This window comes from Nicotiana tomentosiformis, chromosome 6 (genome assembly GCF_000390325.3).
Source record: "Nicotiana tomentosiformis chromosome 6, ASM39032v3, whole genome shotgun sequence".
Lineage (NCBI taxonomy): Eukaryota > Viridiplantae > Streptophyta > Magnoliopsida > Solanales > Solanaceae > Nicotiana > Nicotiana tomentosiformis.
Genome location: NC_090817.1, coordinates 85,472,926 through 85,496,873, shown reverse-complemented (window position 1 = coordinate 85,496,873; position 23,948 = coordinate 85,472,926). Strand labels below are relative to the sequence as shown.

Below are 23,948 nucleotides of genomic sequence, written 5' to 3'. Positions count from 1 at the left end.
TCTAGTAGGGGGCACGTGTGTCTGATCATCCGATCCAGCTGTACGTGTCCTCACCATCTGTGAGAGAATAGAAAGACAAAATTTTAGAGTTCGAAGTCGAAATATCGCATGATAAGGAATCATAGAAAGTGAAACTTTTCCTAACAGTTCCATTGCCTCCTGAAGACAAGTACAAACGTCTCTGTACCGATCCGCGAGACTTTACTAAACCTGCTTGTGACTCATAACACCTATGAACCTAGAGCTCCGATACCAACTTGTCACAAACCCAATTTCTCTACGTAGGATGTCGTAATGGCATATAGTCTCTTAGACTAGGTAAGCCTAACAAATTTGTGAAAATAGATAATATAAAACTGAAGCCCAATTCTCAACACATGAAATAATTATAAAACTTCCATTCAATAATTACAACTTCCAAAACCCGGTGGAAACAAGTCACAAGCTTCTAAAAGCAATACTACGTGTCTCTATACATCAGAGTCTAAAACAAATAAGGAAAAAACAACATAATAAGGATAGAGGGGGGACTCCTAGGTCTGCGGACACTGGCAGATATACCTTGAAGTCTCCACGTGCGGTCCAACTCACTGGAATTTGGTCTGGTGGGAAGAACCTGGATCTACACAAAATATATGTGCAGAAGTGTAGTATGAGTACACCACAACGGTACCTAGTAAGTGTCAAGCCTAACCTCGGTAGAGTAGTGACGAGGTCAGGTCAGGGACATACTATTTTAAAGGAAAAGTAAGGCAGAGATATAATAATATTTTGAAATGACTAAGAATTTAAACAATAAGAAGTTTCAGAAAATATCAGCATAGTAAATAGAGGTCAATAACAGGGGCACTCCTGAGGTACCGCCTTATAGTCCCAAATATAAATATTCACGACAGGGGGATCTCCCGAGGTACCGTCTCGTAGTCCCAAAGTAAATATGCAAGACACGGGGATCTCCCGAGTAAACGCCTTGTAGTCCCAAAGTAAATATACAGTACATGGGGATCTCCCGAGTAAACGCCTCATAGTCCCAAAGTAAATATTCAGTACAGGGGGATCTCCTGAGGAACCACCTCGTAGTCCCAAAGTAAATATGCAAGACAGGGGGATCTCCCGAGTAAATGCCTCGTAGTCCCAAAGTAAATATGCAGTACATGGGGATCTCCCGAGTAAACGCCTCGTAGTCCCAAAGTAAATATTCAGTACATGGGGATCTCCCGAGGAACCGCCTCGTAGTCCCAAAGTAAATATGCAGCAGATAAGAGTCAAGGAAAACATGTAATCCAGCTAAGCATGTTGCACAAATTGCAAGTAAGAGTTAAGGCACGTAGACATGCGATACTAGGCTAAACATGATTACTACATATGCTAAGGGAACTCAGTTAATGAATTTAAAAGAAGACAACTCAGCAAGAACCGAAATTTCCACAATTAGCCTATGTACGTACTCGTCACCTCGCGTACACGGCGCTCACGCATCACAAAGTGTTAGAATAGTACCAAATCCTAAGGGGATTTCCCCCACACAAGGTTAGACAAGTCACTTACCTCAAATATCGCTCAATCAATCGATAAGGATGCCTTTCCCTTGATTTTCTGACTCCGAATGGCCCAAATCTAGCCAAAAGCAATTACATATCATGAATACAACTACGAGAAACTAATTTAAATAATAAATCTACGACTTTAGCAAAGAATCAAAAATTCGGCCCAAAATGACGACCCGGGCCCACGTCTCGGAATCGGGTAAAACTCACAAAATACGAACGCCCACTCGACCACGAGTTCATCCATACCCAGATTACCAAAATCCGACACCAAATCACCACTCAATTCCTCAAATCAAACTCGCCAAATCCCTAGCCTCAAACTCCCAAATTCCACCTCAAATATGCACTAACTAGGTGGAAAAATCAATGGAGAAACAAGATTATTGAATAAAAATGTTCACAAGTGGCTTACCTCAAGATATCCCTCAAAAGTACTCTAATAAATTGCCCTAAAACGAGTTCAAAATATCCAAAATGAAGAATGAAATAAACCATCAGAATTTCCCCTTTTCTGCCTAGCGAAATCGCTTCTGCGATTCCACAGCCGTATTTGCGGCTCCGCACCTACGGAATTTCCATCGCAGGTGCGGTTCTAACTTAGTCAGGGCATGTCTGCTTCTGTGGACCCAAATGCGTATCTGCGCTTCCGCTTCTGTGGCCAAGGAGCGCTTCTGCGCACCCGCTCCTGCGGACCAAGTCCGCTTCTGTGACCAACAGGCCTCCCAGGCCTTTCCGCTTCTGCGCTCATTCCTTCGCAGAAGAGACTCCGCTCCTACGGTCTTCACGTTGCATCTGAGACCACTGGACAAGTCCCTCAACCCCGTATCTGCGTCCAATTGTTCGCTTCTGCGGGCTCGCACCTGCGGTCAATCTTGCGCAAGTGCGATTACACAATAGAACTGGTGCCTTCAACCATTCTCACAAGTCCCAATTTGATCCGTTAACTATCCAGAATCCACTCGAGGCCTCTGTGACCTCAACCAAACTTACCAACAAGTCCTAAAATATCACACGAACTTAGTCGAGCCTTTAAATCACAACAAACAACGCTAAAAACACGAATTCTGCATCGATTCATGCCTAATGAACTTTAAAACTTCAAACTTCTATATCCGACGCCAAAACCTATCAAATCGAGTCCGATTGACCTCAAATTTTGCACAGAAGTCATAATTGACATTATGGACTTGCTCTAACTTTCGGAATCAGAATCCGACCCTGATATCAAAAATTCCACTCCCGGTCAAACTTTCTAAAAATAATCCAAATTTCCAACTTTCACCAATTGACGCTACAATGACCTACGGACCTCCAATTCAACGTCCGAACACGCTTCTAAGACTAGAATCACCCTACGGAGCTATTGGAACCGTCAAAACTCCATTTCGGAGTCGTCTTCATACAAATTAAACTACGGTCGATTCTTATGACTTAAACTTCTATTTTAGAGACTATGTATCCCATTTCACTCTGAAATCAAAACAAATCCTCCCGATAAGTTACATAACCACAAAATGAAGTAGAGGAATAAATAAATAGGAGTTCGGGGCTAATACTCTCGAAATGACCGGCCGAGTCGTTACATTTTGCCTTCGCTACCATGTATGTTTGGCATAGGTAAGTCCTTTAGTATGGAGGACGATCGCCTACCTCCGACGCTTCTGCCAAGAAACTGGGGAGGAGCTAACCTTAGCTCATGTGAATCTCTATTCCCCCAAAATCTTCCGCGGGGGAATGATAAACCTTTGCAAGCATGTCCACCATGCTTTGTTGTCTAGCATGGATGATGACAACGACCGTGGGTGAATGGAGCGGTTCGTTGTAGTTTCCACCAATGACATCATTCTGACAACAACTTCAACCTTTTCGGTTTCTTGGAACCGCACTCGTAAGTTCCTTGTATAATATTCCTCTTACTAGATATTCTTCTATGGCCGTATCATCTCTTTACTCTTCGCATATTTTAGCTACTCGGTGGCTCTCACCGGTGGTGGAAGGTTTGAATCGGTGGGTTCAGAAGATTTTGGATGTCACAACGCCTGAAACTCGTTCGTGGAAAGAACTAGCCCTTAAATACGGGTGGAAGGCCAAAAATCATGGTAACTCTAATTTACCTTGCTTGCATTTTTATATATGAAGAGCTTGGTTGTACCCTTCTAACTTTGTTCATGGAATTAGGTCTATCTGCGGGCTCTGTTGCTGTCCCCAAGGAGGACGTTCTGGCTGATCCTGCTGATGTAGAGAGGCTGCTTCAGGAAGCACTTACTCGAACAGGTATCTCCGGGCCTATTTCGGGTGTAAATATTTCTTTACGAAGTCCTCGGCCGGAGGATAAACAAAAAAGGAGAAGACGCTCCTCCGCGGTTGGGGGAAAAGAATAAAAGGGCAAAGTTTGATGTTCTTTACCTAGAAGGAAACAATACTCATCATCTCAACAGGATGCTCGACCTGTTGAGATAGTTACACCAACTAAAGACGATGTCTCGGCACTTTGGGGAGGGTCTGATTTGGTAAAATATGCCAACTCCTGTTTTTGGGCCCCAATTGCTGCAACCGGTGCTGCGGGGCTGAGTACTAGGTCCTTACCGTCTTTGGATGGCGAGCAATAAACAACAAGCATTGCATTTGATGTAGTTGCTTCTCACTCTTCAACTCCATCAGCTTCATCTCCACCTTCACCAACACCAACAACGATTATATCATTTCCATCTTCATGTACTCTTCCACCAGCGGTTGCTACACCATCTCCATCAGCCGCACCTGACCATGAAGAAAGTGTTCCTCTTCCACAGTCCTCAGTTCATGGGACCTCGGGGAAAAATTATGCTGCTCCTTTTGAAGATCTACAAAGGAGGAGGAACATTACTTTTTCAATCTCTACCGGGTGCAACCTGTTGTCACGACCAGTGGAGCTTGCTAATTACCTGAAGCCTTTGGCTTCAGAAAAAGATTGGGAAAATATTCAGACACTCTCGGGCGAGTAGTTTTTGAACAATGCTATGCCTAATGCCGTGGCAGTACGTTCCTTCTTTCCTCTGTTATTTCTTCTACTTTTGAACGAATGTATTCTAAGATTTTCCTCTTCTTATTTTATAGGACAACTTAATTTCCTCTAAGGGCCTTCAAAGGTTGATTCGTGAGAAGGAAGAACTTACTTCTGAACGGGATCAAATTTTGGCAGAACGGGACCAAACTGTTCTCCGCCTTTCGGAACTGGAAACCAGAGCTACTGAGGTCGCTGTTTTGGAGTCTCGTTTGCAACAAAGCGAGCAAGAAATGGTAACCCTAATCTAAGAAATTAGTCCGCTGAGGGTTAATTTTGATGAGGCCAAGGCCAAATGGATAGAAGTCTAAAATGCCGTTCTTGCTGCAACCGACCGTGAGGCTGCCCTCCGCTGAAAGAGTGATTAACTTGGAGGCAGCCTTGAACTCCAAAAGTGAAAAGCTTGCTGCTGTGGAGGTGAAACATGCCCAGCTAGAAGAGAAGTACAGGAAAACTATCGAGCATAATAGGCTCTTTAGTTCAACTGTCTGCGAGCTTGACGTCCACCTCAAATCTGCTAGATCTACCCGGGAAAATCTTTTCGCCGAGGTTATTCAACTAAAATAAGAACTTAAGCGCCGAGCGACTTCCCTCATTGTTGAAAAAACTTATTCCATGTATAGCATGAGGAGGAAAATCTTGGAAGAGGCCAAAGCTGGTATCATTGATGTTGATGCCGAAATTTCTAAGGCCCAAGAGCTTGAGTTGGCTGCAAAAAATGGACTCCCGGCGCAGTCTGATTCTCCAGGTTCTTCTGATTCCGGTTTCGTGTTTTCGGAAACTCAAGAAGGATCGGAAGGCGATGAGGCCAAAGACCAAGCTGGGAAAGCGTTGAGCCATCGGCAGAACCACCTACTCTTCCCGGCAATGCGGATACTTCTCTTTCTCCTGGTTCCGGAGGCGCTGCAGTTTAGCTTTTTCTTTTCCCATTTTGCACTTGTAACATTTTTGCCCGTTCTTGTAAATAAAGACATATTTTTTTCTTTTTGTTCAAGTGTCGTTTGAGTCTTACTTTCATTTGAATATCCATGTAAGCCTTTAACTTTTGCATTTGTTCAAGTATTCTGCGCATGTTGTTCAATTCGTGCTTTACTATGTGTAGTCTTGGATGCCTTTTCTTCGAAGCACTTTGGTTCCGAGTATTATCCCTTTTACGTGAGGGTTTTTACGAATATTTGCGCAAGTTTCCCTTTTAAATGAGGGTCTCTATGAATATTTACGCAAGTTTCCATTTTACATGAGGGTTTCTATGAATATTTGTGCAAGTTTGCTTTTTGCGTCCGTTTCATATGCGACTTCGGGTGTATTTTTCCCCGATGGCATTTTGAATTTCGGGCACTGATTCTTCCGGAACCAACCCTTTAATGTGAGGGTTTTTATAAGAGAGGGCCCTCTTATGTTTATGGTGCTCTTGAAGAGGACGTCTCCTGTTCATTACGGCACTAACATTTGAAGTACTTGTTTAACTTTCAAATGACAAAGTTAGCTCATCATTCAGACAAGAAACAAGATAAAAGCAAAAGTATTTCATTTTATTTCTTCTATTTTCAGAAATTACATAAGCATTTTGCTATGCAGAAAAGAAATTGGCATTACTTGTGGCTATCTTGTACAACTTGTTTCTATGGGGCTGGCTGCGCAGTCCCCGGTCTCGGTGATGCATTTTGTTTCCGGATTTTCGTTCCCGGTTCATGTGGCAGTCATTGTTGCCGTATCCTCATATCATTCCCCCTAGTGTTTGAATGCGAAGAATGTGAATTGGAACACTGGAAGTCTTGTATCTTCGAAGGTCCCACCAATGAATTGCTAGGTAATCCTTCACTCGGTAACATATCTTGTTTCCCTTTAGGAACTCATGCTATCAAGCGAAAGAATACCTAACAGTCCTCTGGCAGTTTTGCCAGTTAACGGTTGGGTAACCTCTATTCGGTAGCAAACTTAACTTTCCGGTGAAAATTTGCTATCGAACCAAAGATTACCTAATCGTCCCTGAGTGGAAGCTTGTTCGTTTGCCTTGCTATTAAAGGTCTTATTGCTGCTGTCTTCGTTGTATGCTTTCCGTCTCTGCCTCATTAAAATTCTTGCCAGAAAAACCCAATTGGGACAAAAACTGAACGAAGGGAAAAAGAGTGCAACACATACTTTCTGTTTGAGTGTTGTTCATCAGCAATAATATCTTTTGAGGTGTGCCACGTTCCAGTTGCTGGGCAACTTGTCTCCATTCTGGTTCTCCAACTCGTATGAACCTTTCCCAGTGTCAACTGAAATCCGATAAGGGCCTTCCCATATTAGACCTAGCTTTCCCGTGTTGAGCTCCCGGGTATTTTGTGTTACTTTTCTTAGAACCAAGTCTCCTACTTTGAAAAAATGGAAGTTGGCTCTACGATTGTAATATCTCTCCATCCTCTGCTTTTGAGCTGCCATTCTTATATGCGCCGAGTCCCTGCGTCCCTCGAGCACTTCCAAATTGATTAGCATTGCTTCGTCATTTGATTCTTCGTTTGTCTGAGAATATATCAAAGCGGGTTCGCCCACTTCAACCGGGATTAGGGCTTCAACACCGTATACAAGGGAAAAATGAGTTTCTCCTGTACTTGATGTGGCCATTATTCGGTAGTCCTATAGGACTCCGGACAACTCTTCAGGCTATTTTGCTTTTGCTACTTCCAACCTTTTCTTGAGGTTTTGAATGATCACTTTGTTTGTTGACTCCGTTTGACCGTTTGCGCTCGAATGATAAGGTGAGGATGTGATTCTCTTTATTTTCAGGTCTTCGAAGAACTTTGTAACTTTTGCACCGATAAACTATGGCCCATTGTCGCATGCTATCTCTTTTGATATTTCGAACCTGTAAATTATATTTTCCCACAGGAAATCGACCACTTCGCGTTCTCCGATTTTCTGATAAGAACCTGCTTCCACCCATTTAGAAAAATAATCAGTTAAAATTAAAAGAAACCTTACCTTTCCATGAGCCGGTGGCAGCGGTCCAACGATGTCCATCCCCCATTTCATGAATGGCCATGGGGACAGAACCGAATGTAAGGGTTCGACCGGTTGATGTACTAGTGATGCGTAGCGTTGGCACTTATCACATTGTAACGACCCGACTTGTCATTTTGAGAATTGATGTCCCCTTCAGTAGCTTAAGGTCCCGAGCAGCTTTGTAATATGCATTATGACTTGCGTGTATGGTCGAGTTTGATTTTCGGATGTTACCGGATTAAATTGAAAGAACAATTCTCATTTTTTGAAGCTTAAGTGAAAAGAGTTGACCGAAATTTGAATTTTGTGCAAACGACTCCAGAATGGAGTTTTGATGGTTCCAATAGCTCTGTATGGTGATTTTGGACTTAGGAGTGTGTTCGGATATTTATTTGGAAGTCTGTAGTTGATTTTGGCTTGAAATGATGAAAGTTAAAAATTGAAGGTTTGGAAGTTTGACCGGGAGTTGAATTTATTAATATCGGGGTTGGAATTTAGTTCTGGAAAGTTTGATAGGTCCGTTATGTCATGTATGACCTGTTTTTAAAATTTGAGGTAAATCGGACTTGATTTGATAGGTTTCGGCATCGAATGTAGAATTTGGAATTCGTTAGTTTTCATTAAGCTTGAATTGGGGTGCAATTCATATTTTAGTGTTGTTTAATATAATTTGAGGCATCGACTAAGTTCGTGTCATGTTATGGGACTTGTTAATATACTTGATTGGGGTCCTATGGGGCTCAGATGAGTTTTGGAAGAGTTTGGTATTTTGTGCATAAGCATGTAATGATCCAAAGGTCCATTTTTAGTTCTAGAGATCAAAATTCAATTTTGAGACTTTTGGGAGTTTGATAATGAATTATAGGAATGATATGGAATGTTTGGTCTAATTTCATCAAGTTGCGATTGGGTTTTTAGCTCGAAACATGAGTTAATTGTTTAACGAGCAAAATTGGTATCTCATTGAGCAAATGAGCTCCAAATTGAATTTCGATTGAACGACTAGGTTTGTATTATTATTTCTGACTCATAGGAATAAGAATTGTCGAATTCCGAGTTGTATGATGGAGTTAGAGCCTTTTTAGTGAAGTAATAAATTGCTGGTACAAGCAGGTTCTGGTGCGGAACTTTAGTGACGGGAAATGGACTTTTAGTGATGAGAAATGGACTTTTAGCGACCAGATTAGTGTTTTTATTGAGAAGTTTTGTTTTTTGGCTCATTTCAACATTTTTGGGCGAAAGAACACGGCTTGGGGCGATTGTTCAGAGAAATTTCACGGGAAATCTTGAGGTAAGTCACTTGTGATCATTGTTTGTCAATAATATTTAATTATCATCGAATATTCCGACTAGATTACGTGTTTTTGAGGTTTAATTCGAGAATTTGGACTTAGGGATTTGAAAATAAGATTTGAGGATTTGAACGTCGAGTTGATGTCGGAATTTGGTAAATTTGGTATGGTTAAACTCGTATCGGAACGGGTGTTCAGATTCCGTAAAAATTCTGCCGGGTTCCGAGATGCAGACCCCGCGTTGATTTTTGCTTGACTTCTAAATCTAAAATTTTAAGTTGACGTTTTATTATCCGAAATTATTTTTGATGAATTTTAATAAAGTTATACAATTAATTTGGATAGATTTGAGCTTTCCGGAGGTCAATTCAAGCAACAAAACTATTTTGGAATATCGACGTAACTTCAAAAAAAAGGTATGTATCTTTCCTAACCTTGAGCGGGGGAATTATACCTTAGGCATTGAGTAGTATGTGCCATTTGTATAATGTGAAAGCCGTGTACGCGAGGCGACGAGTACGTACTCGGACTTATATGTGCAAATTTTATTGGTTAAAGTTGTGGGCATTTTTAAGTATTAAAATAGAAATTATTGGCACTTATTAAATCCTTTATTGTCATGCCTCATTCCTTGTTTGTCGAGTTTGTATTTTATATGATAATTTGGTTTGATTGCCACTTGAATTTTTATGTGAATTTCGTGTGTTTGTTGATTTGATATTTCTTGGAAACAATCACATTATGAATTTTTGATCTGCAAATAATTAATTTAATAAGCTTAAATTGAGACGTTAATATAATTATCAGAAATTCAGATTAAAGAAGGTGTTGTTCTTGCTGAGTTATTTTTCCATCTTTGCTGTTGCATATTTACTTTTGGGACTACGAGGCGGTATCTCGAGAGCTTCCCTGTTGTATATTTACTTTTGGGACTACGAGGCGGTACCTCAGGAGCTCTCTTGTTGTATATTTACTTTTGGGACTACGAGGCGGTACCTCAGGAGCTCCCTGTTGTATATTTACTTTACTACGAGGCGGTACCTCGAGAGCCCTCCTATTGCATATTTACTTTTGGGACTACGAGGCGGTACCTCGGGAGCTCCCCTGTTATGTATTTACTTTTGGAATTACGAGGCAATACCTCGAGAGCTCCCCTGTTGTGTATTTACTTTTGGGACTACGAGGCGGTACCTCGGGAGTGCCCCTATTGTGTATTTATCTCTATTTGTTGTGTTGTTATCTTTCTGTAATTTCTCATTGCGCACTTCTCGGTCATTTTATTAAATTATTATGTCTTCTGCCTTGTGAATTGTCCGTGCAGTTGTGATATGAAATGTGGGCACGAGGTGCCGTGAATAAATAATTTTATTACTGGCACATGAGTTGTCCGTACGGTTGTGATAGAAATATGGGCACGAGGTGCCGTGAAAATATGAAAGTGGTCTGAGACTCGTAATTTTTACGATTATGAAGTGAGGTGTCATATGGTGACTTTTGAAAGGAATTATATTCGAAAGATTTTACTTGAAAGGAATTATATTCGAAAGATTTTATTTGAAAGAATTATATTCAAAAGATATTTATTTGAAAGAATTATATTCGAAAGGTTTTATTTGAAAGAATTATATTCGAAAGATATTTATTTGAAAGAATTATATTCGAAAGATTTTATTCGAAAGAATTATATTCGAAAGATATTTATTTGAAAGAATTATATTGGAAGATATTTATTTGAAAGATTTGTATTCGTAAGATATTTATTTGGAGGAAGTATATTCGAGATATATTTAATTGAAATGATTACATTCTAAAGATTTTTATTTGAAAAACTTATAGATAAAAGATATATATTTTGAAGGACTTGATTAATTGGTTGTACTTGTCTTCATTATTCGTTTGAGCAATATTTATGGTGTTCTTGGTGCCTTGCTGTTTATATCACTAGTTGATTATTGTTGCTATCACTGCCATATGTTTTCTATTATTTTTGTATGCTATGTTGCATAGGTTATTAGACTAGTGAGTGTCTTGATTGTACCTCGTCACTACTCCACCGAGGTTAGTCTTGATACTTACTGGGTACCGACTGTGGTGTACTCATACTACACTTCTGCACATTTTGTGGAGAGCTAGGTATTGGAGATATCGGACTCGGGCAGAGTTAGTGTGTTGATCGCAGGGATTCAAGGTAGAACTGCTTGGTCGCCGTAGTCCCTTGGAGTCTTTCTAGTTTATTGTACTGTCAACTTTTATTCGAATAGTATTGTATATTCGATCATTGAGATCATTGCATGTATTCAGTTAGAGTTCGTGACTCAGTATTACCAATCTTGGGAGGTTGTTTGAATATTTTCGCTACTGGTTTTGACACTTGTATTGAATTAAAAAAAATGGCTTGAATTGTTATTATGATCGGCTTACTTCTTAGAGACTAAGTTCCATCACGACGCCTGTGGTGGGATTTTTGGTCGTCACACACATTTTCATACGAAATCTTTGGCGTCTTGTTCCATGTGAGGCCAGTAATATCCTGCCCGTGCCAATTTCAGTACCAAAGACTCTGTGCTTGAGTGATTGCCGCATATCCCTTAGTAAATTTCTCTCATGACATAGTCAGCTTCTGACGATCCTAAACACCGGGCCAGCGGGCCTTGGAAAGACTTTCTATACAATTGGCCTTTCCTGAAGCTATAATGTGCAGCTTTAGTGCGTAACGCCCGTGATGATTTGGGATCATCGGGCAACTTTCCGTGCTCGAGGTAGTTTATTATTTCATTCCTCCAGTCCCAGACCAAACTAGCCGAATTCACCTCGTAGTAACCATCCGTATCAAGGACTGAGCTCATCAGTTGTCCACTGTTCCGGACTCCGATCCTTTTATTTCTGTCGATGAACCTAAGTTTTCTAATGCATCCGTTTTTGCATTATCCTCTATCGGGATATGAGTTATTGTATCAATGATCTGGCGAATTATCAATGATTGACCACTCACAGAATCGTGCCAAAAGAGCCTGGACCTTTACCACATATTGCTGCATATGTTCTTCTTTGGTATCAAAGATCCCATAAACCTGATTTACCACCAGCTGTGAGTCGCATTTGATTTCTATAACCTCGGAATCAAGTCCACGGGCCAATTCGAGCCCTGCAATAATACTCTGCTTCATTGTTAGTTAAAGGGATCGTGACTATGGCTTGCCTTAAGGTTTCCCCCGAAGGCGTGATTAAAACTATTCCGAGCCCAGACCCTTTTATATTCGAGGCTCCGTCCGTAAATAAGGTCCAAACCCCTGATGCCGATTTCGACACCATTAATGCCTCCTTTGTTTCCAGAGGTTGCAGTCCTGGACTAAAATCGGCCATGAAGTCAGCCAAGACTTGTGACTTAATTGCAGTCCTCGGTTTATATTCTATGTCAAATTCACTCATTTTGATGGCCCATTTGGTCAATCTTTCCGTGTATTCGGGTTTATGAAGGATGTTCCGCAAAGAAAAAGTAGTCACCACAACTATTGGGTGGCATTGGAAATAGGGCCTCAGTTTTCGAGCGGCGACTACGAGAGCTAAGGCCAATTTTTCCAAATATGGGTAGCGGGTTTCTGCTCCCGTTAAAATTTTTCTAACGTAATAAATAGGAAACTACGTACCTTTGTCCTCCCGGACTAAAATCGCACTTACCGCAACTTCTCAAATCGCGAGGTAGACTAGCAATGTTTCTCCTTCTTTCGGTTTCGAGAGTAATGGAGGGCTTGATAAGTACTTCTTAAGGTCCCTCAAAGCCTGCTGGCACTCCGGCATCTATTCGAAATTATTTTTCTTTTTGAGCAATGTAAAGAAGCGATGACATTTTATCGACGACCGGGAAATGAACATGCTCAAAGCTGCTAACCTTCCAATGAGTCTTTGGACTTCCTTCACGTTTGATAATTGATCCTGGATATTGTCTATGGCCTTGATTTTATCAGGATTTACTTTATTTCCCCTTTATGAGACCAGAAACCCCAGAAACTTACCGGAGCTGACCCTGAACGCGCACTTCTTGGGTTTAAGTTTCATGTTATGCTTCTTCAGGATATAGAATGTTTCTTGCAAATGCTTAAGGTGGTCACCTGCATTCAAAGACTTAACGAGCATATCGTCTATATAAACTTCTATGGTTCCTATTTGCTTTTTTAAACATCTTATTTACGAGCCGTTGATAAGTGGCTCCGACGTTTTTCAACCCAAAAGGCATTACATTGTAACAATATGTATCAGAATTTGTTATAAATGAAGTCTTTTCCTGATCTTCCGAGTTCATCTTAATTTGGTTGTACTCGGAATAAGCCTCAAGGAAACTCATCAGTTCGTCCTCGGCCGTGGTATCAATCATTTGCTCGATATTTGGAAGTGGAAACGAATCTTTCCGGCATGCCTTATTAAGATCTTTATAGTCTACACACATATGAAATTTATTGTTCTTCTTAGGAACTACTACTACATTGGCTAGCCAGTCCGGATATCTTACCTCTCTGACCGAATCGATTTTAAGCAAGCAGGTTACCTCTTCTTTGACGAATTTATTCCTATCCTCGGCAATAGGCGTCATTGTGTGGTAACAACAATCCGTCTGCTTCTTCCTCTGTTAAAGTGAAATCGTCACCGCGGAGTCTTTTGCTGTGAGTTATTGATACTTTAGTCTTCTTTGCCGCTGAAAAGGTGACCCCATTAATCTCGTTCCCCCCAAAGATCATGTTGATCATTTGGTGTAGGGTTTCTTTTCCTGCTTTCGAGGATTCCGTGTTGTCTCTGTTGCGACCGTAATTGTTCTTAGCTCGATCACTCAAGAATTCTCGGAGATGACCATTCTTTAATAGCGTTGCCACCTCCTCCCGAAGATGTCGGCAGTCCCCTGTCCGGTGATCGTTCGCCTCGTGGTATTCACACCATAAATTAGGATCCCTCTAGCTGGAATCAGACCTCATAGGTCTCGGGAATCGTGCTTCTTTAATGTTTCTCATAGGTGACACCAGTTCCACTACTCTGACGCTGAGGTTATATTTTGATAACCTGGGGTAAGAAAGATCTCGAGACCCCGACGTTTGCTTATCTTGAAGTGATCTATTGTTTCGACCATGACTAGTCCCTCCATCAACTATGAACTTGTTTGCTTCTCAGAAATTTCTGCCACGGCCTTCGGTACGTTCGTAGGGCAAAAACCGACCTTCGAAGTCCGCCTATCCGTGTCGTAGTCATCCTTTGATTTTTCTTTGTTCTTCTCCCGTCCTTTGGCTGATGATGTAGAACCGACCTGGTCATCTTCGATCCTTATCTTCGACTCGTATCGGTTGTGAACATATGCCAGGGTGTTGCTTGAAATTCAAGCAGGCTCTCCTTCAGCTTTCGAGAAGCGTCTGAACCTCTCGGATTCAGCCCTTTGGTGAATACTTCAGCTACCCATTCATCCGGGATGGCCGGGAGCAACATTCTTTCTTTATGGAATTGTGTAACAAACTCTCGTAATAATTCTGATTCTTCTTGTGCGATTCTGAATATGTCGGCCTTCCGGGCTTGCACCTTTCTGGCCCCGGCATGAGCTTTAATGAAAGAATCCGCGAGCATCTCAAAGTAATCTATGAAATGCTCAGCAGTAACGAATACCGCGTTAGGGCTCCCCTCGTGATAGTTTCGCCGAATTTCTTTAGCAACACAGATTCAATTTCGAGAGGAGCTAGATCATTTCCTTTCACCGCTGTTGTGTAGGTGGTGATATGTTCCTATGGGTCTGAAGTTCCATCATACTTTGGAACTTCAGGCATTTTGAAATGCTTCGGGATTAGCATTAGTGCCGCGCTTGGCTTGTACGGTAATTGAACATACTTCTTCGAGTTTGGGCCTTTCAATACTGGTGGTGCGCCCGGGATTTGATCCATGCGGGCATTTACTTCCCTCATGAACCATAAAAGCTCATCTTTAAATGAATCATTCTCGTTGTTAAGACATGATCTGCTCCCCCCAGCCCCATCGGAGACGACTTCACCCCTGGGAGTGTTGTTATCGATTCTCTGTGTTGTTTGGTCTGCGGGAATAACATGAGGAATTAGATCGCGCCTGTTCACATTATTCGAATCATTTGATAGCACCTGCTTCAGTTTCGTCATAACCTGATCCTCCCACATGAGATGGCCTAGAATGATTGCTTGTTGCTCTTGCAGGATCCTCACAACATCTGCTACCTGCTTCTCGTCAGCATCATCGGGAGTTCTTTTCCGAACCTGTCGAGGGTACCGTCTGTCATGCACCGGCATGGCGTCATTCTTCTCATTGCGGGTGTCACTGATTGAGTCCTCGAAATGAAGTTGATCCCCTCAAATTTCGGGGTTGTGTACATCGTTAACAGTGTTATCTGCCATTTTTTGCTATTATTTCTAAGACAAAAATAATCAAAACACGTTAGTAAAAGAGGCAAGGATCAATTTAATTGCACGGCTGTCTAGGCCCCACAGTGGGCGCCAAACTGTTTACCCGTAAAACGGTACAGTTGAATTTATACGTGGTTTCTAGATAAGTGAACTAATTTGATCCTGAAATAATATAATAATCGAAAAAATACACAATACTTAGCCTTGGAATGTAGATGAAATAGCAAATATAGTGATTCCGTGAATACGGTTTCCGAACACAGCAATGATGTGATAAAAAAGCAAGAGAGTGAAATTGTATAAAGCTTTGTATCGAATATAATATATGTTCTTGCCAGAAATTTCGTGTCCCTTACAATGATAATTGAGCTCACTATTTATAGCTATGTCTAGGGAAGAAGGTAATAGGATCGTGCTCTCCTTTAATATCAATTATGAGAGTCATTGACGAAGATGTAACGTTGAGCGTGAATGTCAAATTCTTTGTAACGGACCGTCGCTCTTAATGCTGTAGAAAATTCCTTAGTAAATGCTACCGGGCGCAGAGCATTTTGATACACTTTTATGAGCGTTATCCGTTCCGGTGACAAGCGCAGTGATTGCGTTCGGTCCTCAGTCATTCCTTCTTGGATTCTACGTATCCTCCTTTTAGTCGGCCACACGTCATATCATATTTTACCCTATACAACTACGCAATCCGCAATTATTATATTTCAAATTTTGTTTGGTGCAGATATATTACCTATCCAAAGGAGGAGGAAGCAGTTCATTGTATTCATAACATACAGCCTTGGGTATGAATTTTCATTAATCGTTTTCAGTTCCTTGTTTTGCAGAGCTTGCGTTGGAACCACTAAATGTGGTATGGTTTCTGAATCATTATTTGAACTGGGATTCCGTTGAAACATCATAAAAGTAATGTCTTCTAAAGGATTAGTTGTCTTTTCATCCAGCCCTGCACCAACCGTCAATTGTTTATACTTGCACGAGATTGGGTTACAAGTGGATATCAGCTAATTATACAAGGTATTGCCATATTGGGTTTAATCAGTTTGTTGTATTAGTCTTATTGTGGCGGTTTTAACTGTCATTTGGGGAAATACTCTAGATTTAATGTTGTGAATTTTGTTTTTCCTTTTTCTATTATCAAATGCATGTGGTTTAAGATTTATGATTCACTACAGTTAATCTGCCGTGTGTCGTTGTGGAACTGGATGTGAGGAGAGCTACCATTTTCTTGCAGTAACTTCGTCCTAATTTTAGGTTGGTTGCAGCAATAGCCTCTCAAGTAGTGTATGTGTTGTGAAATGGTCCCGAATTTATATCCGGGTCCAACTAGTTGGGGTTTAGGAGTAGTGGATTGGCTGGTTCGTATGTAGGTGCATTTACAAGACTCCTAGAGACATTTCATCCTTTAGTGTATAGACATAACATTTATTTCGCTTGATGAGTTATTATTTATACATGTCTGTGTCGAGATAAAAGTTATGTTTTATTATCTGTATTGCCTTTTGTATGTGTATTGATGTCAATTAGTTTGCCAACTAATGTTGCTTATTTATTTTAAAGGAGTAGAGTTCATCAAATTGCTGGTGCCACTAATAGTTTAATTTGCAACGGCAATCAGGGAGTGTGGGAAAGCAAGTAGTTCATGGTGAAGAAAGTGGCAATATTTATGAGAGGGGAATATAGTAGCAGATCATCAAATCTATACATCCCAGTAGGGCATGCTTCATCTATGAACAGTCATGCATAGTGCTCCCACTTCTAAGGAGAAAGATAGAGATCTACGATCGATACAACAAAACAATAGTACAAATGCCTTTGATCTTCCTGTGATGTCTAATGGACCTGTGTTTTTAAAAGATTCCAAAGATGCAACAGATGTTAAGAACCAGGATATATGCTCAGATATGTCATCGTTAAGCATTGGTAGGCATCAAAAGTCACAGCATAGCTTCACTGAGCTAGCAAATGAAGGAGCCTTTGCCTTCTAAGATGACTGGCGAATCTGTAACTTCTGTGCAGGAGATTTGTATCTCAACAGTAAAGTCTGATATGAGATTAGAGACACAAGCTCAAATAATGCAGGATGCTGCTCGTCAGAGACGGAGCCGAGATTTAAAGTTTATGGGTTCGAGATATTAGTCTGTTTAAATTAATGAGTTCTAAATTGATAATTTGTTCATATTTAATAAATTTTTAAAGACAAATACATAATTTGGACCAAAGCTATTGGGTTCGGCCGAACCCGTATCTCGCATCCTAGCTCCGCCCCTGCTGCTCGTGAAATGGAGGATGATTTACTCTTCTTTGATGAACAGAGACAAAGAGATCCTCAAGTAATTACTGAAAAAGCCATCCTCTCACCTTCCACTCCTTAGCTCTGGCCAGGGGCTATCCGCTGCTCACTGACGTTGTTGGGCCTACTGAAGCCAACATGCAAATTGTAGACAGGAGAGCTGATTCCATATTACAACTAGGACCGTCAAATTTGGCCCAAGCCCAAATGATCCGTCTAACCTACTCAAGGTTGGGCTCGTTATTGACCCGTCCATTTATTAAACTCAACCCATCTAAAATTAGCTTGATTTTTAGCCCAAATTGATCCATAAGTAACTTTGCCAAAATATCTTAAAATTAAATTTGCTTTTTTGTTTGATATGTTATACATAACCATAACAAAAGAAAAAAAGTCCTATTCAGTAATTATACAATTTATAATAAAACAATATATATTAACTAAAGTTTGATAAGAGTTGGGCGGGTTGGGTTATGACCTAAATTTTAGTCCATCTTAGCCCAAGTAACTTTTGATCCCCGTTTTGACCCGCCCAAAATCGGGCCCAATCCGCCCATCTGACATCCCTAACTTTACAACCTTCTAGTATTAGACCACTACAAAGATCATACTCTAAGAATGTTATCAACTGTGTGGCGGATTTGGAAAGGATTGGTAAAAGTTATTGTCTAATATCTAATGAAGGTAAGAGGATGCATCTGGAAACATTTGAAGGTGAATCTGCTTGTGTGGACCATAGTACTACTGTAAATACAGGGGAGAACAGTTTAATTTCTAACATTTTCTCTATGAATTTTGATCCATGGGGTGAGTCATTATCTTCTACGCGGAACTTGGCCAAGTTGTTGGGTGAAACAAGAATTAACAAGGGTCTCTTAAAGATTCAAGTTCAAGAAAGTTGAAAAACAACAATCAATCAATGTTTTCTTTTTCATGTGCATCCGTCAACTGATTTTCAATCATCACATGGTTACATTGAGCAAAGTCTTGATTGTCATTCTCGCGGACATGATCTATAAAATAACAGGAGCTATCGACTTGATAGTTTTGATGCTCGGAATGTTAGTGCGAGAAATCGAGGTGTGTGAGAAACGATTTCACGAAGAAAACCCTAGAACATAGAAAGAGAGGAATGTTTTATTTTGTTAATGTTCAGAAGTTTTTGATACCAAAATGAATATCCCCCTTTATAGAGTGTTCTCCTACTTTATACGCATGAGCAATTTATGAAAGAATACATGGACTGAAGTATAAGATATAAAAGTTGTATTAAAACTAAGTGGGTTGTCGGGTGAGAGCTATGTTTGGGCCTGGAGTTGGGCTCCCGTTTACACCCCCTTCAAGCTGGAGGGTGAAAACACTCCTAGCTTGTCCAAGATAGAGTGATGAAGAGGATCATGCAAAGCCTTAGTCATAATGTCTGCTGATCAGAGCTACGAACAAACTGAAGAGAAATCAGCCCAGAAGAGAGACAATCGCGGACATAATGACAATTCACCTTGATGTGCTTTGTGCGTTCATGAAACACAAGGTTCTTTGCAATATGTAAGGCAACTTGGCTATCACAAAACACAGGTACATGTGCAACAATAGAAAGCCCAAGATCATCAAGAAGTCGAACAAGCCAAGAAACTTCAGCCACGACTTTTCTCAAGGCCCTATACTCTGCTTCAGCAGAGGAAAGGGAAATAGTAGGTTGTTTCTTGCTCTTCCAAGAAATGGGGCAGCCACAAGAGTAACAAAAAATCCAGTGACAGACCTCCTAGAGAAAGCACAAATGGCCCAGTCAAATTCAGAAAAGGCAGCAAGAGATAGATCAGATGCATTGGACAGCAGAATTCCCTGAGCTAGTGCAGACATAAGATATCTCCAAACATGCAGGGCAACCAACATATGAGGAACCCTGGGAGTTTGTAAAAATTGACTCAAATGCTGAACAGAAAAAGCAATATCAGGCCGGGTATGTTGTAAGAAGTTCAGCTTGCCAACTAGTCTTCTGTATAGACTAGGGTCTGGGAGAGGGTCACCCATGTCAACAGTCAACTTAATAGAAGGATCCTGAAGAGTGGAAAGAGGAGAAAGGTGAGAACACTTGAATTCCCCCAAAAACTCTGAAGTATACTTGTGTTGATGCAAAACATAACCATCAGAATGGGAGGAAACTTCGAAGCCCAAAAAATAATGAACCAGACCAATGTCTTTGATCTTAAATTGGTCATCCAAAAACTGTTTTAAAGCAGTCATTTCAGCAATATCAGAACCAGCAAGCAGAATGTCATCAACATAGACCACAAGAATGATCAGAGAAGCAACAGAGGACTTGGTGAACATAGAGTAATCATTCTTGCTAGCAATGTAGCCTTTGGAGAGCAAGGCATCAGACAATTTAGAAAACCACTGCCTGGAAGCCGGCTTAAGGCCATATAAGGAGTTCTGGAGTTTGCAAACCAAAAGAGAGGCAGTAGAAGTAGAGGAAGAAGAAATATGAAGACCAGGGGGGATCCTCATGTACACTTCCTCATGGAGATCCCCATGAAGGAAGGCATTATTGACATCAAGCTGAAATACATTCCAATGTCTCTTGACAGCCAAAGAGAGAAGGCACTTAACAGTAGTGAGATTGACAACTGAGGAGAAAGTTTTTGTATAATCAATGCCCTCCTTTTGAGTGTACCTCTAATGATAAGTCTGGCCTTGTACCTCTCAATGGAGCCATCAGACCTCTACTTAATCTTATATACCTACTTGCAGGGAATGACTTTCTTATGAGGAGGCAGAGGGATAATGTCCCATGTATGATTTGCCTCAAGAGCCTAGAATTCCTGTAGCATGGCCTATTGCCAAACAGGATTAGATGCAACATGCTGGTAAAATTGAGGCTCAAGCATGTGTAGATCATAGGTAGAGACCTTGTGATTTAGGGAGACATGGGAGGAAGAAGAGGGGAGAACAGAAGAACAAACAAAATCTGATAGGTATGCTGGTGGGTTAAAAACTCTGCCTGATCTCCTGAGAACATGAAAAAGAGAAAGGGGAGGAGGACCAGAAATGGAAGGAGGAAGAGAAAGAGAGGTAGGTGCATTAGTAGGAGAAAATAGAGGAGAAGAGGCACAAGGTGCAACAGAAGATATAGACGCTGGAGGAGGAGGAAGAGCAACAAGTGGAACATCAGAATCAACAAAATCAGTGGGAGAGAAGGGAAATGCGAAGAGTGAGGAAGGTGGTAAGGAAAAATGTGTTCATGGAAAGACACATCCCTAGAGAATAAAACAAAATGAGTAGAAAGATTAAGAAGCTTATAACCCTTCTTCCCACATGGGTATCCCGGAAATACACAAGATATAACTCTAGGTTTGAATTTATCCCTTCCATACTTGGGGCTAGTAACATAGCAAAGACACCCAAAAGACCTCAAATGATCAAAAGAAGGGGGATAGCCATGTAGTTTTTCAAAAGAAAAAATATTATATAGAAAAGTGGAAGGTAGTATATTGATCAAATAAGTGGATGTAAGAACACAGTCACCCCAATACTTGAGGGGAAGTTTGGATTGATACAAAAGATCCCTAGAGACTTCCAATAGGTATTTGTACTTTCTTTCAACCACTCCATTTTACTGAAGAGTATGAGGGATAGTAGTTTGATGGAGAATGCCATTGGCAGAAAAGAATTGTTGGGCTTCAGAGCTAGAGCCTAGCTCATAAGCATTATCAGACCTAAAAGACTGAACAATGGAGTTAAATGAACTTGTACCATTGCATGAAAAGCCTTAAGCACAGAAAGGGCATTGCTCTTGCATGACAATAGATGAGTCCCAGTGACTCTGGAGAAGTCATCCACCAAGGTCAAAAAATACCTGAACCCATTATAGGTCTGAGTATTATATGGACCCCAGATGTCAATATGATCAAGCTGCAAATGGGTAGAATAATGAATAGAACTATCAGAAAATAGCAATCTCTGTTGTTTTGCCATTGGTCATACATCACAGAAAAATATTTGTTTAGGTGAAGTTTTACCAGACAAAAAGGAGATAGATTTTATTCTATTAAAAGATACATGTCCCAATCTTTGATGCCAAATCACATCATTTTTATTAATATCAGAGGAAGTACAAGTAGTACAATGGGTAAGAGGAACACTTGTAGAAATAGACTGAGCATTATAAGATGCACTAGAATTATTGTATTCAACATGATTAGAAACAACAACAGGAAAAGAAGCAGCAGACATAGCAGATGAAGTCATAATAGGTTGCAAGAAGTACAACCCATTTGCAGCTTTACCAATTTCCCGTGGCCTCCTCAGAGAAGGGCCCTATAAAATGCAGGCAGAGATGGTAAGAGTTGCAATGCATCTGAATTGAACAAGGAGTTTATGAATAAATATTAGATTGAAATTAAAGGAAGGAACTAATAGAACATTATGTAAAATCATATTTGGGTTGAGTTGTATAGACCCAGTAGATATGACTTTCACTTTATATCCATTCGGTAGAGTTATTAAGAAAGGTGCAGTGAGTGGTGTTAATTTGATTAAAAGGTGTTTGTGTGGTGTCATGTGGTTGGTAGCACCTGAATCTAGAATCGAATCTAAGTTTGAAATTACACATGCATGAAAAGCAGCAGAATGTACTTCAGGATGATTAAACACACCTGCAAAGTGAGCAAAACCAATGTTCTCTGAACCAGGAGGTTCATGATATATGATAGGGGGATGATTCAGCTGTTGTAAGAGGGTCGTGAGATAGTCATATTGCTCCTTACTGAAACCATGACCAGTGGTCTCAGAAGATTGTCCATTAGTGTGAGCATGATGATGAAAAGGACCTTCAGATTGCACACAAACAACAGACCTTTTGCCTTTGGTGAACTTGAAGTCAGGGGGAAACCCATGAAGTTTGTAACACTTCTCAATAGTATGACCAGTCTTTTTGCAGTATTTGCAAGACAACTGAGAGGAAGAACGTGAGCCTCTCTTTTGTTCAAACTGGAACCGCTGAGTAAAGGACCTAGCAGGGGCCTGAACAGGGCTGCTAGAAGCATTGAATGAAGCTGACTCATTTGAGAAGATGGAGATAGGGACTGAAGTCTCCTTTTGTTTTTCGTCATGTTGTAGCATAGAATAAGCTTTGCTTAGGGATGGAAGGGATGACATCATCAAAATATTACTTTTACAGGTGGAGTATAACTCGTTTAAACCACTAAGGAATTGGTATATTTTCTGTTGTTCAATGAATTTTAGTAATGCTCCACAGGTACACACTGGTCCTACATAGGCAGTACTAAGTTCATATCAAAGAGCCCTCAATTTTGTAAAATAAGTGGCAATATCTAAAGAACCTTGGGAAGCAACACTAACTTCCCTTTGTATTTGAATATATTTTGAAACATTTGATGTCCCAAATCTTTCATTAATATCATCCCAAATATCTTTAGCAGTATCAAAGTCCATTACACTATTTGCTATGTCTTTATATAATGAATTTGTTATCCATGCAATTACCATGTCGTTTCATCTTTCCCAAAAGGAGTAATAAGGAGAGTCAAGTTGAGGTTTGGTAATTCTTCCAGTTATAAGCCCTAATTTGTTCTTAGCAGAAAGGGCAGTAAGCATATTTTTGCGCCAAATAACAAAATCATTCCCATCAAATAGTGGAGATACTAAGTGTGTACCAGGACTATCAGATAAATGTACATAGAAAGGGTGGGATTGATGTATAGTAAAGTCGTCAAAACCATCTAACACAGAAGAGGAACTAACACCTGGACTTCCCATGATTAACCCTAGATATGTAAAATTCCTAATACAGAAACAAAAATACTTGACTTTCACCAGTAAGCAGCAAGATTAAAGAGAATGTTACCGTCCTTCTTTGCAACCTAAAGAAGGTAAGGCCTTGAAGCAAAATTATCTGCTGAAATTAACGAGACAGAATGAATACCGGAGAACTCAAAGAAAATCACCAACAATTCACCGTGAAAAGCTCAAATAGCTGCAATACATAGCTAGAACTCACCGTAGCCCAAATCTCCACATCAAAATGCGAAGACAAATGAAGGTCGACGAAACGAAAAATCTCCATAAAAATCGATGAGGGTACCATCGGTCGAAAGAAGAGAATGAGGATCATCCATTCCTCGCTCTGATACCATGTTAGTGTGAGAAATCGAGCTGTGTGAGAAAGGATTTCACAAAGAAAACCATAGAACATAGAAAGAGAGAGGAATGTTTTATTTTGTTAATGTTAAGAAGTTTTTGATACAAAAATAAATATCCCCCTTTCTAGAGTGTTCTCCTACTTTATATACATGAGCAATTTATGAAAGAATACATGGACTGAAGTGTAAGATATAAAAATTATATTAAAACTAA

General features: G+C 40.4%; 2 protein-coding genes across 2 annotated transcripts; both read right to left on the bottom strand.

The window, feature by feature from the left end:
- Window positions 1-19,223: 19,223 nt before the first annotated feature.
- LOC138894346 (uncharacterized mitochondrial protein AtMg00810-like) lies at window positions 19,224-20,436 on the bottom strand. Its single transcript, XM_070179038.1, has 2 exons — window positions 20,248-20,436; window positions 19,224-20,132 (listed from the first exon to the last, which is right to left on the bottom strand). Exons 1-2 carry the CDS (start codon window positions 20,434-20,436, stop codon window positions 19,224-19,226), a joined length of 1,098 nt encoding a protein of 365 aa, XP_070035139.1.
- Window positions 20,437-21,186: 750 nt separating this feature from the next.
- Window positions 21,187-23,081, bottom strand: LOC138894345 (uncharacterized). The gene is made up of 5 exons (XM_070179037.1): window positions 22,916-23,081; window positions 22,182-22,843; window positions 21,633-21,890; window positions 21,430-21,485; window positions 21,187-21,289 (listed from the first exon to the last, which is right to left on the bottom strand). Exons 1-5 carry the CDS (start codon window positions 23,079-23,081, stop codon window positions 21,187-21,189), a joined length of 1,245 nt encoding a protein of 414 aa, XP_070035138.1.
- Window positions 23,082-23,948: the final 867 nt, after the last annotated feature.

What these genes read in the sequence shown, in the direction of transcription:
- LOC138894346 (XM_070179038.1), bottom strand. Translation starts at nt 20,436, where the DNA reads ATGTTGCATCTAATCCTGTTTGGCAATAGGCCATGCTACAGGAATTCT. An exon ending in GGCCAGACTTATCATTAGAG is followed by an intron (nt 20,133 to 20,247) that starts GTACACTCAAAA and finishes AATGTATTTCAG; the next exon opens with CTTGATGTCAATAATGCCTT.
- LOC138894345 (XM_070179037.1), bottom strand. Translation starts at nt 23,081, where the DNA reads ATGGTAATTGCATGGATAACAAATTCATTATATAAAGACATAGCAAAT. An exon ending in CTGCTGCTTTTCATGCATGT is followed by an intron (nt 21,891 to 22,181) that starts GTAATTTCAAAC and finishes TGCATTTTATAG; the next exon opens with GGCCCTTCTCTGAGGAGGCC. An exon ending in GGCATCAAAGATTGGGACAT is followed by an intron (nt 21,486 to 21,632) that starts GTATCTTTTAAT and finishes ACCCATTTGCAG; the next exon opens with CTTGATCATATTGACATCTG.